This window comes from Sinohyriopsis cumingii, chromosome 15, assembly GCF_028554795.1.
Source record: "Sinohyriopsis cumingii isolate HCF-2022 chromosome 15, ASM2855479v2, whole genome shotgun sequence".
Taxonomy (NCBI): domain Eukaryota; kingdom Metazoa; phylum Mollusca; class Bivalvia; order Unionida; family Unionidae; genus Sinohyriopsis; species Sinohyriopsis cumingii.
Genome location: NC_142975.1, coordinates 34,102,144 through 34,116,177, shown reverse-complemented (window position 1 = coordinate 34,116,177; position 14,034 = coordinate 34,102,144). Strand labels below are relative to the sequence as shown.

The 14,034-nt window shown below is 35.4% G+C and overlaps 1 protein-coding gene across 2 annotated transcripts in view; it reads right to left on the bottom strand.

The window, feature by feature from the left end:
- The window catches only part of LOC149781581 (ATP-dependent DNA/RNA helicase DHX36-like), a 116,248-nt gene that overhangs the window by 38,157 nt on the left and 64,057 nt on the right, over positions 1 to 14,034 (bottom strand). For both annotated transcript variants that reach the window (XM_089935625.1, XM_089935626.1), the window contains exons 19-20: positions 6,279 to 6,377; positions 563 to 736 (exon numbers count right to left, since the gene is read on the bottom strand). In XM_089935625.1, the coding sequence (XP_089791751.1) occupies positions 563 to 736; positions 6,279 to 6,377 (273 nt within the window). The remainder of the gene's footprint in view (positions 1 to 562; positions 737 to 6,278; positions 6,378 to 14,034) is intronic.

Genomic DNA, 14,034 nt, shown 5'->3' with positions numbered 1-14,034 from the left:
TGTACACCAGGGTACTCTGATTATTCAGAGATCATGTTAAAAAAAATTGACTCTGTGGGTAACTATAATGAAAGTGCCTAATGTGGGTTTGATCAGAACAGCCCTCTGAATGGTTGGCAGCACTGCAGTAAATAAGCCAAAACAATACAATTTTAATACACAGTACATGTTAATCCCCCCTCCGTTACACACACAGTGCAAGTTTGTTATCACTTGGAGTGTTTTTGCCTGCATGAGGAGGAAGGATGGACAAATCCATGCATGCACTGACAAAAAAGTGAATCCCATATACTGCACATTTTTGGAAGCAAGGAATATAGCAGTGATCAGCAGAAAACAGTTTTCTGAAGTGGAGGCTGGCTTCTATAATAAGAAAATCCAAAATCCCAGAAGAAACTGATGTTGGCTTCCAAAGTGCTTCTATAATGAGAAGTTAGTCTGAAATCCCAGGAGAAACTGAGATTGGCTTCCAAAGTGCTTCTATAATGAGAAGTTAATCGGAAATCCCAGGAAAAACTGAGGCTGGCTTCCAAAGTGCATAGTTTAGAGTCAATCCCCTTACCAATGGTATATAGAAAGCATCCTTAAAGCTAAGGCTGGCTGCTATAGTCAGGATAGGGTCCAGACAACAGAACATGGCCCCAAAAAGGATCATCTTCCCTATATGAGGATCTAATGGCATCCGGGCTAGATGGTAACCTAGGGGCAGGAGATTCTCATCCTGATCCAATGCATTCTGAAACAAGTAAATTCTGATACATTATATTCCCATTACTCAGAATGCAAATAAACACAGTCTATTATGATACATTACATTCCCACTACACATAATGCAAATAAACAAATCAATTATGATACATTATATTCTCATTACACATAATGCAAATAAACACAGCCACTTCTGATACATTATATTCCCATTACACATAATGCAAATAAACACAGCCACTTCTGATACATTATATTCCCATTACACATAATGCAAATAAACACAGCCACTTCTGATACATTATATTCCCATTACAGAATGAAAATAAACACAGCCACTTCTGATACATTATATTCCCATTACACATAATACAAATAAACACAGCCACTTCTGATACATTATATTCCCATTACACATAATGCAAATAAACACAGCCACTTCTGATACATTATATTCCCATTACACATAATGCAAATAAACACAGCCACTTCTGATACATTATATTCCCATTACAGAATGAAAATAAACACAGCCACTTCTGATACATTATATTCCCATTACAGAATGAAAATAAACACAGCCACTTCTGACACATTATATTCCCGTTACACATAATGCAAGAAAAAACATAGTCAATTTGGACACATTGAATTCCAATTACACAGAATAAAAATAAAAGATTTTAAATTCACATTATTTTCATTAAAAGCAAAAAGATTTCAACCTTGCAAGCCTTTCGAGCAATTTGCCAGAGTTTCCAAAACTTCATAATAAATGGGGGCCCCAAGTGGCAGAGTGATCTAAACCACTCAACATTATGAATCACTGCCATCTCACCTCTGTCTGCGTGGGATCAAGTCTCAAGCTCAACCACTGAATTCCAATTACACAGAATAAAAATAAAAGATTTTAAATTCACATTATTTTCATTAAAAGCAAAAAGATTTCAACCTTGCAAGCCTTTCGATTTCAAGCAATTTGTCAGAGTTTCCAAAACTTCATAACAAATGGGGGCCCCAAGTGGCAGAGTGATCTAAACCACTCAACATTATGGATCACTGCCATCTCACTTCTGTCTGCGTGGGTTCGAGTCTCAGGCTCAACCACTCTGGGTACGTAAGAAAGCTTGCCAGTAGCTTCTCGTGGGTCAATGAATCTTTCCGGGGTTTTCCTAGGTTCTTCCTCCACTATTTATACTAGCTGCCATGTATAGCCTATCTTGTGCTGAAAATGGCATTAAAACCCTACTACAACAACATCATAATAAATAAGAACTGAGTGTTGTTGTTCTTGTTGTTGTGGCTTTTAACGCCATTTTTGAGCACACGATAGGCTATGTATGGCGGCCAGTATTAATGGTGGAGGAAGAACCCGGGAAACCCCCGGGAAGAACCACCAACCCACGAGAACCTACTAACGAGCTTTCTCACATACCCATGTTAACCATACAGGAAATAAATTCATACTAATGTCAGTATGTAGGGATTGTTTATGGCACTTCAGCACAAAAATGAAATTCCAACAAAAGATTCGGTTCCAAGATTAAGTTTGAAAAAATATATAATTAAATTGCACATACATGTCAGAAGCTAAACACTTCAAAACAATTTAAAATTAATGCAATAAAATATAAAAGATAAAGTCATTAAAATTCTGTAAAGAGTATATAAAATAACAGAAAAAGGTAATACAAGCAGAATATATAAAACAGGATTAAATTTTTTTTTGTTTAAACCAAATTCATTAAAAAAATTAAAGATTTTTTTCAGGTGGTACATCCTCAGTCTTTCTTCCAACAGTCAAAATATTCTGTCTCACTGGGTAGAAATTAACACCCTTGATAAGAAAGTGTTCCACTATGAGTGGACAATAAGCTGGGTACAATCGCATCTTAGTCAGGTATGTGTGTCTGATACCCAATCGGCACAATACCACCTCATCTCTTCTGATCTGTTCTTTATGACAGATGCTACTCTTTAATAGTGGTTTGGATGTTCTTAAGTAAGTGGAATTTTCATTCCACATATCTTGCTAAGTACAACAAACACACTGATTTATAGAATATTTTAAGTCACTACATGAAATCTTTCTTTTGAAAATGGGTGTTTCTTTGACTATATGCCATCGTATTAGCCTTTAGGCCAATGAGACTAGGCAGCCAACAGTACAGAATATGTTTCCCATATTGTATAGGACATCATCTTTCTGTAATATCTGGGATATAAATGGGTTCAGATTTAGGATTCTGCAAGGCTTTCAATGTTGATGGGGAATCTGAAAAGATGATGAAATTTGTTTATTGAGAGGTTTCAATGTAGTTGAAAGCATTCAGTGTGAATGTAGTTTTTGCAACAAAAACTGAGGTTTTATTCAGCAACTGACTTGAGATGTTGCCACATGGTATTGCAATGACAGATCCAACTTTTGTCTCCATTATTTGAATCATCTTTATACAAGGACAAATGTCTATGATAGGAAAGTCTGATTGATTCAACTTAGTCTGAAACAGAAGAGGATTTTTCAAGGACTTAAATACACAAAGGTCAAATATTAGTTTAGGAGGTTTTGATAACCATGGTAGAGATTTGGGAATTTTGTAGTATTTCCAACACTCAATTTGCTGTTTCTAAATGAGGACAAATTCATATACCACAAGGTGGAATGAAGTTTGTATTTTGCTCCTACCACGTCTAGTGGATTAGAAGATAGTCTGCCAGCATACAAATGAGTTTAATGGATTAGAAGATAGTCTGCCAGCATACAAATGAGTTTAATGGGTTACAAGATAGTCTGCCAGCATACAAATGAGTTTAATGGATTACAAGATAGTCTGCCAGCATACAAATGAGTTTAGTGGGTTACAAAATAGCCTGCCAGCATACAAATGAGTTTAATGGATTACAAGATAGCCTGCCAGCATACAAATGTGTTTAATGGATTACAAGATAGCCTGCCAGCATACAAATGAGTTTAATGGATTACAAGATAGCCTGCCAGCATACAAATGTGTTTAATGGATTACAAGATAGCCTGCCAGCATACAAATGAGTTTAATGGATTACAAGATAGCCTGCCAGCATTCAAAAAAACCACTTCCATTAGTCTGAGATAAAGTGATGGCTCATTAGCCTCAACAAACAGGTTTCTCAAGGGGAAGCTCTAAATGCGACCAGACAAAATCAAGTCCCTGATTGTACATTGGATCAATTTACAAGCTGATCTGTACACAATCTAGCCATATTCAAGTTTCAATCTTGCTAATGATTCATAAAGAAAGTAAGACTTACAGTCCTGCTCCACAATCTGTGTTTGCCATAATTCATATGAAATCCAGGAGTTTTTTTTTACATCTGTCCACAAGATATTTAATATGTGGAAGAAAAGTTAATTTAAATAAAAAATAATCCATAAAAAATGTTTGTCGTCTTCCACAAAAGGAATAAAACAGTCAAGATTGCGTTTTGGGTCCTCATGAATATGATGTAATTGGCTGACATGCAAAATATTTTTTTTTATTTCTAAGTCCATTTTCTTCTGTTTATTTCTGAACTTTATTTAAGCTTATCTGTAGTTGACATTGAATAGTGTGCATAATCTTTGATCAAAAAGTTGCCAGTACATAATGAGCAGTCTCTTTCTCAATTAAAGCATTTCACTATGCTGTTAAATTTTCTGTTGACTGCCATGAAGTACACCCTTCTCCAGAGGACAGTTTTCAGAAAGGGTGTTGCTTACAGTAACTGAGAAGTTTCTGTCTTTAGCAAATTTGGAGATAAAGTAAGGTAGGTGGCCATTTAGAACTAGGTTGAATAGGTCATTTCAGTATGGTGCACTTCTGGTTGGAGTCATAAGCTTTCTGCAAGTTGAAATATATACCAACTATATGTTCTTTGTTAATAAAACTTTTATAATAAATGGTTCATGTCAATGCAGTCTAATGTGCTTTTCTGGCATCTGTATCCACAGTGAATATCTGATAGTAGTGTGTTAGATTCAAGGTACCAGAGCAGTCATTCAATTAATATCCATTGTTACAGTATGGCTTTGCAAATATAGCTGATAATAATATGGGACAATAGTTGGAAGAGTTAGTTTGGTCCTTCTAAAAACTGCTATCTGCAAGTGGCACCATCATGTGTTAACACATTTCAATTAACTAATCAGACAATGAGAACACTGTCAGAAGGTAATCATGCACACTTGGCTTCAATGTTACCAACTCTATGCATAGGCAGGGATACGGACTTAAGCCCAATCGGTTGCCAAATTGGAATAACAATGGTCCAAATTTTGTCTGAATTCAATGGTCAACAATCTCAAGAATAGGGTTCATGGAAGCATGCATATCTTTAAGTAGAATGGCTTGACACAGCTTTGACAGCACCTAAAGTAAATATCACTGTAGGCACCATTTTTGGTATCCTCAGCAGTGGTAGGGGCAGCATCTTGACAGCCACTATACCACTGGCCAAAGATTTAGATAATTTGTTTAATGCTTAATACTTGGTGTACTGTAGATTCTGAGAATGCCATTTTCTTGTTGCCCTTCAAATGCCTTACCAACTCTATGCATAGGCAGGGATACGGACTTAAGCCCAATGGGTTGCCAAATTGGAATAACAATGGTCCAAATTTTGTCTGAATTCAATGGTCAACAATCTCAAGAATAGGGTTCATGGAAGCATGCATATCTTTAAGTAGAATGGCTTGGCACAGCTTTGACAGCACCTAAAAGTAAATATCACTGTAGGCACCATTTTCGGTATCCTCAGCAGTGGTAGGGGCAGCATCTTGACAGCCACTATACCACTGGCCAAAGATTTAGATAATTTGTTTAATGCTTAATACTTGGTGTACTGTAGATTCTGAGAATGCCAGTTTCTTGTTGCCCTTCAAATGCCTTTTCAAGACCCACAATGAATACACTCTACAATGGTGTGAGGAAGAACATCTGTGCAAGCAAGACACATCTTGTAATTTTCCTTCATAACTTTAAAGCATCTGTACTTCTTACACTTGACTGATAATCTGTAACATCTCAGCAGTGAAAGAGAGCAGAAAAACAAAACAAATGCACAAAACAAATATAACAACGGTGCAGTTTTGACAAACTCACATTACCAAAGCACCCTAAATGCACCAGTGAAAACCTGAGTATTACGAATCAATATCTCAATCTACAATAATGATTGGGAATACAAATCCATAAATATAAATAAATTCACCAGAAACAACACAAATGTTGTATACACAATTTTTATCAAACTTTTGATTTACTATATTAAAGAAGCAGCACGTTGGTTGGTCAAAACTGATTATGAACTGTAATTAATGAGAAGCACTATTAACAGTTGCAAGCAAACATTTATTCTTGTAACATCCAGGACATGGCGGAAAAGTTTAAAATATTAATGAAATCAGTTAATTATCTGATGGAGAAATGGTGGTAACAGGCAACTGTGGATGGACAGATGTATAATGGACAATGGATTTACACACAATGCAATATGGACACTGTGCCATACCAAAAAGCTCTATAGAAATGCATGTATAAAAATGGGTAACCTACCAAATTTTGCAAGGTAACCACTGCACTGTGTAAGGCCTGTAGGGATGGGGGATTCATGGCCTTGCTAACAAAAGGTTCAATCTGTCCCAACTTCAGGAGCTGAAGCAAAAACAAGTTATGCCAGATTTACATACAAAACTTTTAAAAATCAATTTTAAATAAGGCAGTTACCCCATCCCTTGTAACACCAGTCTAAAAAGAGGCCACACCAGAAAAGAAGCCAAGCCTTTTTTAGTGGCCATCATTGTATGGCTGAATAGCTGTCAGGTTTTCATGCACATTGTGGCTGTGTCAGTCAATGATCAGGCTGGGATGGATCTATATGTAAAATATGTCACGATGTGGCTTTTATAATTGTGATTTTTCAAGAGGCTGTCAAAGTTTAATACTGAAGTTTTCACAAATCCTGTGAAGAAATTATCAATAATGAAACTTCTAAGTGCAAAAGAACCTGCATAGATGCAGTTCTTAACCAGTCTCTCTAAGTGGGTAAATTGTGCACAGATGGTTTGGGATATTTACAATAATCTCCATTAGGCTCAGAGTATGAATTTAGGTTAATGTATGCCTGAAAATATTCAAGGTGTTGAGAATATTTTAGCAAACTTACTGTGAAATACACCTCTCCATCGATAACTCGCACACAACAGGGTGCACAAAATATAGACCACATTATAAGTGAGGGTGCAAGTTATCGAGGAATTTCCCCAAAATTTAATTAATGCTCATACATTGAGAAAACAATGAGGGGTATGGAACTGGGCTGATTAATGACTGAATCCTCATTTTACAATCCCGCTGATAATAATTGTTAATAACTTGCTTTTCGAATGAAGTTGTTCGTTATTTAGTATAACTAACATTTATTTTCAAAATATCCAACATGTGAAAGATCATTTATACTGGTTTCAACAACCATCATGTGTACACAAAAAAGTCTATGTATTATGTCACTGGTTTTTGTTTTGTTGATTAGTCTGGTTCCTGGAGCTGTATTTAATTGTACTGTACTGAGTTGTGAGTCAAAGTAGCAGGGAAACAGACTAACTGTTGATACACCGCCAAACAAGATTCTATTTTTTTTCTTCAAAAACTAGCAACATTTATTTTGTGAGACAATCGTCTACATCAAATCTCAAATTTTGTATTGTTCAATTAGTACAATATTGATTTCGTGATTTCATTGGAAGTAATAGTGAAACTTCTTATCGTTCATAATTGCCAGTTCAGGATTTCTCTGAAACTAGTTTGACCAAAATTGGTCTGTATCTGTAAAACCAAGCTCTTTATTTTATGAAGTATTCATTTCACTTGGTTGCCTTGCTATCTTTGATCACAGATATGAATGAGTTGGTTAGTTTAAGGTAGTTTAATTATGTTACATACACAACAACATTTGTAACAGTGTTTGACTGATCAAATGAAATGTGGTCACATGACATACAACCATGGCAGCTAGATTTTAAGAATGTAGGATCTGCATTCCTTTTAGTTTCAACTTTTCTTTTATTTCACATCCTTTATTTGATTCAAAAGATGCAGTTAATGTGATAATACAAAGGAGGCCAGCTTTTAATTCAGTGCAACAATATGATAAATATTTCCGCAAGTCAGTTATCAAAACACGGTCGGCACTTAATTAGGTTCTCAGAGAAATGCTTGAGGATAAATTTGTTACGGTAGATTGACACATTTTTCGTTTAAATACATGTTGCATTTATGATGATTACACTTAAGAGGAACCAAAAGACAGAATTAAAACACAAATTTCACTTAATAAAAATTATTTAATTGGCATTTAAATACTAATATACAGCATACACTAGGTGTAAGTGACATTTTCATTGCTCAAAATTTCCTTGAATATCTTTAATTATGGTATATTAAGAATGTCGTTTGGAAAGAAAAAAAGAAAATGTAACCAATTATATGACTTCCAATAAAAAGTTGATAATTTCAAAATGTTGATTAAAATTTCCAGGTCCTATCTACCATTTTAGACCATAAAACAAGCGACATATCAACATTTCAGTTACCAATTTTTAATGCGATTTACTTCAAGTTCAAGAAATAAGGATGAATTTTTGGGGTATTTTCTGGTTTAAAAAATGGGATCTGCACCTGACCCCATGTTATAAACAGGTTGATGCGTTATCGGGGTGCAAGTTATCGAGGGAGTGGTGTATTAAGTTAAATGACGCTATGTAAAGTCAATATTGCACTCTAATTATCATGAGCATGGACCTTACTAGTTTTTTCCAAATGAGCCATACACATTTTTGCACAATGTTAGACCCCTTTCTAATCAATCTTTTAATTCAGATAGATTCTTCGTCTTCTTCATCATCATCTTGTTATCCAGTACTTTATGCCATGCTGGGAAATCACTAATTCCCACAGCAACTTTTGGTGGTGTTTGTTCCGGACGCATGATTACTACCAAATACAGAAACTGGATATTATAATCAGACACTTCTGGACAGCAGCAAAACAATTTGCTTTCTCCAGACTGAAATTCAGAAAAATTATGTGTCTCTGTTCTTCTTTTCACATTTTGTCTTCTGTCATTCTTTCTTTCACAGAGAATCTACTTAAGCTCCTATTGTGATATCAATAAATATTTTTTATGAGACCACCTGTCTTTCTTGATTTCCCTGAAAATACCCACACAGCTAGTAACAAAAAAAGAGTTATCATCTGGATACCATATTTGCCTGCCTATAAGATGGTACTTTTTAACCAGAAATCTTAGCTTCACCTTATACTCCGAATCGACTTATATATGGATTTTGTCATCCATATCACCTTATCGTAAGTGACATCATTCATCTAGAAAAAATTCTCCAAAACTGAAAAATAGTGTGTAAAAACATAAATTATTTCATTTTGGGGAATAGACAGTGCATTAAAAAATATGGGACCCCACACTGAGAAGGATTTTAAACAATTAAATGATCGACAGTATTATCGTTAAAGCATCATGCATTAATAATATACATTGTTTTGTAATATATGTTGTTTAACCCTTTACCTCATAGAGCATAGTGGCAAAGTGCAGTGCACTATAAATGGAAGAACTGTTACCTAGTCGACAGCATATGCATAGGCCTGCCTGTGAACTGTTAAGCAATGTAGTGTAAGTTACGTTTAACAGCAATTTTCACCATTTTACATTTTTGGTACACATCTATTATATATGGAAATATTTAAGAGTAAAGTCCGATTGTTATAGCTGTGTAATTATTTTTCACAGAAGAATTTTTTATGTGCTTTAAAATCTTCAGAGAACTCGTTCACTGTCATGTCAGTGAGGCCGCGTGACCAACCATAGCTGCCATTTCCCATACTCGAAATTTACATGTTTTTCGTCTGCGTTTACATCAATAAGTCATCTGAATTTGATAATTTATAAAAACTAATTGCTGCATATATCAATATCAGAGCCTTTACCTAAGTTATTGAATCTTTCATAGTTGTGATTCTAATCATGAAAACTCGTAAGTACTGAATGAAATCCGCGACCACCATTTTGGAGAGTGGAGATTACGACCCAGTTATTTTAAATAGCAGATATCGACCAGTACATAAACAGCAGCGACCACCATTTTGGAGAGTGGAGATTACGACCCAGTTATTTTAAAAGCAGATATCGACCAGTACATAAACAGCAACTACGTTATCTGACATAATTGTCATTCGCAGAAATGAATGTAGTATCTAATGGGGGTTTTCCCCAAAGGTGGCGCTATGAAAACCAGCTCAAAATGGCTGATGTTTACAGCAGGCGTCAAAAGGCGCTTCCATGTGAATTGAGTAGAGGCGTCAAAAGGCACTTCCATGCGAATGGATTAGAGGCATCCAAAGACGCTTGCATGAGGTAAAGGGTTAAATTTGATATGGGAGTGTAAGAATTGACAAGTTAGAAGACGAATAACCATGACAAAGACAGATATTCCATCACAATTTTCTCACTGCACCTCATGATCAAATAAAAATTATGCCCCATTATGAGACAGACAGACAGACAAACAGACAGACAGAGACAGAGAGAGAGAGATGTCTTGATGATTGATGATTGTACAGTAATCTTTATTGTTCACTTACTTGATGACTGTGATCATACTCATGTACAAAAGTGTAGTACTATATTCCACCATCAATTAATACCACTAGGTAAGCTATTCCTTCTAGTTTTGTTGCTGTTGTTGTTGTAGGGTTTAACACCATTTTTCAGCACTAGACAGGCTATTCATGGCAGCCAGTATTAATGGTGGAAGAAGAATCCGGGAAAACCCCAGACAGAACCACCGACCCACAAGAAACTACTGGCAAGCTTTCTCACATACCAACATTAGCCAAACCTGAGACTCGAGCCCATGCAGACAGAGGTGAGATGGCAGTGATCCATAATGGTGAGCCCTATAGACCACTCAGCCACTCGGGGCACCCTTTCTAGTTTTAGTTATCAATTCCACTGTTCAAGAATCATGTGGCTTTGTAGTGGTATTTACATGCTAAATAAATATGCTACAGCTGTAGTCAGCTTATCCAAAGCTAACATCTGTTCGAGGTCAAGATTTGGTGGACCAGATCAGATTACTGAGACTACCAGCAGGGAAATGAGGCTAACCATGAGCATGATGAATATGGTACCATACAATGAAAGGAAATGCCAGGTTGTTACTCATGTACATTTCTCAACTAATGACATCTTTTGAAGTTGCCAACAGGACTGACAGCAATTTAAAATAACTTAAAGCATGTGCAAAGATCACAAACAACTGCTGCCTGAGTACAGGAAGAGTACATGCACTTTAAAAAAATGATCTTATTTGTTGTTACACTTGCAAAGAAAATTAGACGGCATGCAAAATGGTTATTTTTGGGATTTAGCCTAGTAAATGGAGTCTGAATGGAAGTAACTATTGTGAATATTCAAACCCTGAAGCAGTATGGTATGTATTGTCATAGTTTACATTTACTATTTAATTTATTAATTTTTTTCTCTCTTTGACAAAAGCTTCATTTAAACAGGGGCAATAAGGTGATATCTCTCTATCTCTCATATATATATATATATATATATATATATATATATATATATATATATATATATATATATATATAATGTGTGACTGGTTTCACTTTAATGCTTCATCAGACTGAATTCAAACTAAATTCAGTATCATTGCTTACGTCATTAAATATGTTGTTTCTAAGTGATCAATGAAATAAACAATATGACATAAACAAGATGACATCATAGCTTACATTTTTAACATTCATTAATTTTTTAAAATTTCTTTTGTGAATTATGTCCCCTGTTTACAATTAGATAAGAATAGTTTCATATTATTTTACTTTGCAGAAAAACTTAATTGGTAAAAGTATAATCTAATATCATAAAAATAAGTTTACTAATTCTTTAAAAATGAAAGTGAATTTATAAATTAATTCTCAATATAATATGATTAATTATTTATAAAATATTTGATAGTAAGCATTATGCACACCATATTTTTTATTATATAAATTGAGTTCTGATAACCTATTTAACATTGTCAAGATTATATCAAGATATATTTTATATATATATTTTTTTATTTTTTTAAAATTTTTTTTCATCTATTTATTTATTCATTTTCTTTATCTCTAATAAGTGTGCATTATACATAATACAAATACTGATAAAACTGTTTATCTCTATTTAGTAATACATTTTATTAGATATATATATATATGGCCGTATTTTATTTTTATCACATGGACAAGAAGAAAAATGCTAAGGAATACATACATATCTCTTTCTTTATCTCTCTTCCCAAAAAATGTGGAAAAAGCATTTTATCATCTATGATGCAATTTCCCTAATGCTGGTAATCTGAAATAGCATACAGTGATAATTTTAACAGTTATGAAACCGCAAGTTATTATAGTTTAATTCCACACAATATTGCCAATTTTATCTGTAACTCAAAAAATTTTCAGGTCAGCGACATTATAAATTTTTAGGTCAGCGTCATTATATGAAAGTAAAAGTACATAATACATTTAAAATACTTTGTGTGAAACAAATTAGGTACTTTCAGTTACATTTATTGATCCAGACCGGAATGCTTACTGAGTTACAGATAGGATAAAATCTGTAATGCTGTGTGGAACAAAGTGAAAAAGATGAAGCCAAGATATTGATATGGCCTTGTCTTATACTCAGCATCGACTTATACATGGATGAATGATGGAACATTTACCAAATCTGCTCGTTCGACTTTTATTCCACATCAACCTGTAGGCAGGCAAATACAGTATTTGACTGGTCTTAAAAATAATTAGTCCAGAAATCCAATACAGAGAAGTAGCCTCAATAACTTCATAGCCAGAAATAACAGTACAAAGACTCAGTAAATTCAAAGTCAGAAAGAACAATAACAGACTTCAGTCACTTCACACTAATAAAGACCAGTAACAGACCTCAGTCACTTCATACTCATAAAGACCAGTAACAAACCTAAGTCACTTCACACTCATAAAGACCAGTAACAGAACTCGGTCACTTCACTCATAAAGACCAGTAACAGAACTCGGTCACTTCACTCATAAAGACCAGTAACAGACCTCAGTCACTTCACACTCAAAAAGACCAGTAACAACCCTCAGCCACTTCAAACTCACGAAAATCTGTAACAGACCCAAGTCACTTTATACTCATAAAGACCAGTAACAGACCCCAGTCACTTCATACTCATAAAGACCAGTAACAGACCTCAGACACTTCATACTCATAAAGACCTGTAACAGACCTCAGAAACTTCATACTCATAAAGACCAGTTAGAGGCCTCTGTCACTTTATATTCATAAAGACCAGTAACAGACCAAGTCACTTCACACTCATAAAGACCAATAAAAGGCTTCAGTCATGTCACACTCATAAAGACCAGTAACAGACCTCAGTCACCTCACACTCATAAAGACCAGTAAGAGGCCTCTGTCACTTCACACTCATAAAGACCAGTAACAGACCTCAGTCACCTCATACTCATAAAGAACAGTAGGAGGCCTCTGTCACTTCACACTCATAAAGACCAGTAACAGACCTAAGTCACTTCATACTCATAAAAACCAGTAACAGACCCCCGTCACTTTACACTCATAAAGACCAGTAACAGGCCTCAGTCATGTCACACTCCTAAAGACCAGTAACAGACCTCAGTCACTTCATACTCATAAAGACCAGTAACAGACCCCCGTCACTTCACACTCATAAAGACCAGTAACAGATCTCAGTCACTTCACACTCATTAAGACCAGTAAGAAGCCTCTGTCACTTCATACTCATAAAGAACAGTAAGATGCCTCTGTCACTTCATACTCACAAAGACCAGCAACAGACTACTGTCACTTCACACTCATAAAGACCAGTTACAGACCTCAGTCACTTCATACTCATAAAGACCAGTAACAAACCCCCATCACTTCACACTCATAAAGACCAGTAACAGGCCTCAGTCACTTCATACTCATAAAGACCAGTAACAGACCTCAGTCACTTCATACTCATAAAGACCAGTAAGAGGCCTCTGTCACTTCATACTCATAAAGACCAGCAACAGACCCCAGTGGGGCCCCGAGTGGCCGAGTGGTCTAAAGCGCTCTCCATTATGGATCACTGCCATCTCACCTCTGTCTGCGTGGGTTCAAGTCTCGGATTCGGCTAATGTGGGTATGTGAGAAAGCTTGCGAGTAGCTTCTGGTTGG